At 36.6% G+C, this 4756-nt stretch overlaps 1 protein-coding gene across 1 annotated transcript in view; it reads left to right on the top strand.

Annotated features, from left to right (window-relative positions):
* LOC112519988 (putative F-box/LRR-repeat protein At5g02930) overlaps positions 1–3585 on the top strand; it is a 13156-nt gene extending 9571 nt beyond the window's left edge. Inside the window, exons 3-4 of the mRNA XM_025128293.1 lie at positions 851–898; positions 3526–3585. Of these exons, the coding sequence (XP_024984061.1) occupies positions 851–898; positions 3526–3585 (108 nt within the window). The remainder of the gene's footprint in view (positions 1–850; positions 899–3525) is intronic.
* The last annotated feature ends 1171 nt before the right edge of the window (positions 3586–4756 follow it).

Raw genomic sequence — 4756 nt, 5'->3', positions numbered from 1 at the left:
TCGGTCAGAAGAAGAACATGCACATCATTTGAGATTACTTCTGGAATTGTTGAAACAAGAGAAACTGTATGCCAAGATGTCAAAATGTGAATTTTGGCTACGAGAAGTCTAATTTTTAGGGCATGTTATCTCAAAAGAAGGCATCAAAGTGGATCCTTTGAAGATTGAAGCCATTGAAAAATGGGAAGCTCCAAAGACTCCAACTGAAATCAGAAGTTTTCTTGGATTGGCTGGGTATTATCGTAAATTTATACAGGATTTCTCTCGTATAGCTACTCCATTAACGAAGTTGACCAAAAAGAATGTGAAATATGAGTGGGATGAAGCACAAGCTCAGGCTTTTCAGATATTGAAGGATAAGTTATGCAGTGCACCAATTCTATCTTTACTAGATGGAATGGAAGATTTTGTAGTTTATAGTGACGTGTCAAAGATGGGTTTGGGTTGTGTACTATTGCAACGTGGAAAGGTAATAGCTTATGCTTCTAGACAGTTAAAAGATCATGAAAGGCAGTATCCTACTCACGATATGGAATTGGCGGCAGCAGTGTTTGCTTTGAAGATATGGAGACATTATTTGTATGGAACGAAATGTCAAATCTTCACAGATCATAAGAGCTTGCAACATCTGTTCCATCAGAAAGACCTGAATATGCGTCAGAGAAGATGGTTGGAATTGGTAAGTTACTATGATTGTGAAATTTTGTATCACCCAGGAAAAGCAAACGTAGTGGCCGATGCGCTAAGTCGACAAGAGAAGAGTGGAACTATCAAAGCTATAGCTCTACGGGTTGAGTTATTACCAAGTATTTAGGAAGAATTGCAAGAATATCAGCACAAGGCAATGAAGAAGGATAAGGTTAAACAAGAGAGACTAGATGGATTAATATATGATCTAGTAAAAGATGACAGAGAATTTTTGAAATTTCAAAAATAGAAATTGGGTACCATGTTATGGTGATCTTAGGAAACATATCTTGGGTGAGGCTCATAAGTCACGTTTTGCAATTCATCCAGGTACAAATAAAATGTATCGGGATTTAAAGCAACATTATCGGTGGCCAGGTATGAAGAAAGATATAGCTAAACATGTTGAGAAATGTCTAACATGTCTTCAGGTAAAGATTGAACACCAACGCCCTTACGGTAAGTTACAATCTTTAGAAATTCCAGTGTGGAAGTGGGATCACATCACTATGGATTTCATAACCAAATTACCGAGAACATCAAAAGGTTATGATGCTATATGGGTAATAGTAGATCGGTTGTCTAAATCTGCTCACCTCTTACCTATCAAAGAGTCATATTCAATGGAGAGATTGGCAAAACTATACATTGATGAGGTAGTGACATGACATGGTGTTCCTCTATCAATTGTTTCTGATAGGGATAGTCGGTTCACATCCATGTTTTGGAAGAGTTTCCAAAGAGAAATGGGTTCTCATATTAAGTTAAGTACAACTTATCATCCTCAAACTGATGGACAAAGTGAACGAACCATCCAAACTTTAGAAGATATGCTAAGAGCATGTGTCATTGATTTTGGAGGGTCATGGGTTAGTCATTTGGCTCTGGTGGAATTTGCATACAACAATAGTTACCATTCAAGTATTCAGGCAGCACCTTTCGAGGTTCTGTATGGACGAAAATGTCGAACTCCATTGTGTTGGAATGAAATAGGTGAAAAACAGTTGGCCGGGCTTGAGTTAGTTAAGCAAACTGCATATAAAATTGGAGTAATACGGAAACGAATGAAAGCGGCACAAGATAGACAAAGAAGTTATGCAGATAAACATCGGAAGCCGATTGAGTTTCAAGTGGGTGATAGAGTGATGTTAAAAGTATCACCTTGGAACGGAATGGTACGTTTTGGAAAAAGAGGGAAGTTAAGTCCAAGATATGTTGAACCATTCCTTATCACTGGAAGAGTTGGGGAAGTGGCTTATAAGTTAGAACTTCCTTTAGAGCTAAGTGGGATCCATGACACATTTCATGTGTCGAATTTGAGGAAGTGTCTAATAAGTCCAGATGTGGCAGTACCATTACCTGAAATTAAGRTAGATGAAAAGTTATGCTATGAAGAAACCCCTGAACAGATTACTGACTACAAGGTGAAGAAATTACGAAACAAAGAGGTTGGGTTAGTGAAGATTCAGTGGCGTTATCACAAAGGACCAGACGCCACATGGGAATCAGAGTCTGAGATGCAGATGAAGTATCCTTACCTTTTTGCTTAAATGGAATTCCGGGACGAAATTCTTTTAAGGAGGGAATGTTGTAATATTCGGGTTACAAGTTTTAATTTAAGATTTTGGAATATATATATATATATATACATATATGTATATATATATATATATGTATATATATATATATTTGTGTAAGACTGTGTGTGTGTGGGTGTACTTAATTTATTATATAGTTTGTTAGGAGAAGGGAGGTCGGCTGATTGCCAGCTCTCACAATTCCATTTACTATAAATAGTAATTGAGGTTTTAGAAAGAAAATTTACACACACTTGATATTGAGGAAAATTCTTACTTGACGTCTAGATTTGGCTGAGGAAGGAAAAAAAATTCAAAAACAAGGACATTTGGTTTTAAGGTGAGTGTATATTGCTTTAAAGTATTGGTTATTACTTCTTTTACAGCTAGAATTTGCTATTTATGAACTGCATTTCATAAATATTTGGTTAAGTCCTTAAACCGGACAAGGAGTGTCCGGAGTTCTCCTTAAACCGGTTAAGAGGTGACCGGATATTTCCTTAAACCGCCCAAGTGTTGACCGGATATTTTCTTAAACTGCTCAAGTTATGACCGGATATCTACCTAAACCGCTCAAGTGTTGAACGGATATGTTTTTAAACCGCTCAAGGGACAGGTGGATTCTCTTTAAATCGCTCATGTGTTAACCGGCTTAAAGCTAAACCACCCAAGGCGTGGTCGATGTAACCCTCTTGATATTCTAAGTGTTTGTCCGGACTTCATATCCGAACAAGGTTGACCGGACTTCAAATCCGGATAATGTGTTAGAATTTTTTTGATATAATTAAGGAGAGAGATGAAATGGCGGTGTAACCGCGAGAGAGCTGTAATGGCGGTGTAATCGCGAGAGAGAGATGTAATGGCGGTGTAACCGCGAGAGAGATGAAATGGCGGTGTAATCACGAGAGGAATGAAATGGCGGTGTAACCGCGAGAGAGATGAAATGGCGGTGTAACCGCGAGAGAAATAAATAAGTATATGTATCTGAACAGGTTTGATTTTGAACTGATTGTTTGAAAAGTATGTTATTTGTTTGAGATTTATACACTCACTAGACCTTTTAGGTCTAACGCTTAGTTGTTGGACTAACCTGTTTTGCAGGTCATCATACCTCGCAAAATAAAGGCAAGGGAAAAGTTTAGAATGAATGACATTTAGTTGCTCATAAATGTATTCAAGAGACTTTTTGTTTAGCACATGTTTTATAAACGATATTACGTTCTATGTTATGAGTATTTGTATGTGGATTATCGGTATATAGAATATGTGGGTTGTTACACTATTTTCTTACACAAATACCACCGTTGTAATTTTGGTGTAATTGGCAAATATGTCAACACCAAATTAGACACCTTATTGTTTCGTTCGGTTGTCTTGTAATGAGACTCCCCACATATTAGACAACTGTTATGATTAGCATATTTCTTATAAAATAGCATGCAATGGTTCTTGCAAGCATGTATCTTTTCTTTCAGAAGACCAAGCTCCTTCAACATCTTCTTTGTCTCGTAAAACCTACCAACCAGTTGTTCACCGTCAGGTAACATTTCTTTTACCATAGAAAGGTTATGATTGAAGGTTGTCTCTGGTACATTGCAATCTGCCTTCTAATTCAAAAACCTTGCCGCTGCCTGTAACTTTGAAAATCTCTAGCATCCCTCCCACAACGGCTCGTCTGCAATTCATAACATATCATAGAAACGCTATGCGTGTTGATTTGGTTCTTACTCGTCCTACGTACTTGATGTACCGAGAACATTTTGATCCATCTCCATTTGTTCAACACCATCAAACTCATTATAATCTTTGTCCACTATTATTTGTTGTTGTTGTTGTTGTTGAAGTTCGGGTTCTAATTCACTGTGTGCATACCAATGACTATAATTGATCATGAATCCTTTTCTTAACAAGTCTATATGAATCTCGTCTCTATTTTTAAACTTTTGAAGTTGACATTTCTTACAATGACATCTTGCCGTAGATCTCTCATTAGAGAAAGCAAAATCTAAAAATCCAACTATTTCGACTTGGAAAACTGGATTTATAGTCTCGTTCTTATTTATTCGTTTATACATCCATCCTCTATCAACATTAGTCGACATAGCTATTTAAAAAATTATGTGTCAGTTTAATTAGTTGTTATATATAAAATTATAAATATAAGTCCTAACGTTTGCCCAACAATTGGCAACCCATTTCTAACACAAAATAGACCTCAATTTCGTTTATAAATAAAAGCCTTAATGTTTGCCCAACAATTGGCAACCCATTTCTAACACAAAATAGACCTCAATTTCGTTTATAAATACAACTCCTAACGTTTGTACAACAATTGGCAACCAATTTGTAACACAAAATACACCTCAATTTCTTTTATAAATACAAGTCCTAACGTTAGCCCAACAATTGACAACCCATTTCTAACACAAATACATCTCAATTTCGTTTATAAATACAAGTCCTGACGTTTGCCCAACAATTGACAACCCATT

This window comes from Cynara cardunculus, assembly GCF_001531365.2.
Source record: "Cynara cardunculus var. scolymus isolate 2C chromosome LG 10, CcrdV1, whole genome shotgun sequence".
NCBI classification, from domain to species: domain Eukaryota; kingdom Viridiplantae; phylum Streptophyta; class Magnoliopsida; order Asterales; family Asteraceae; genus Cynara; species Cynara cardunculus.
This window is presented reverse-complemented; position numbering and strand designations above follow the sequence as displayed.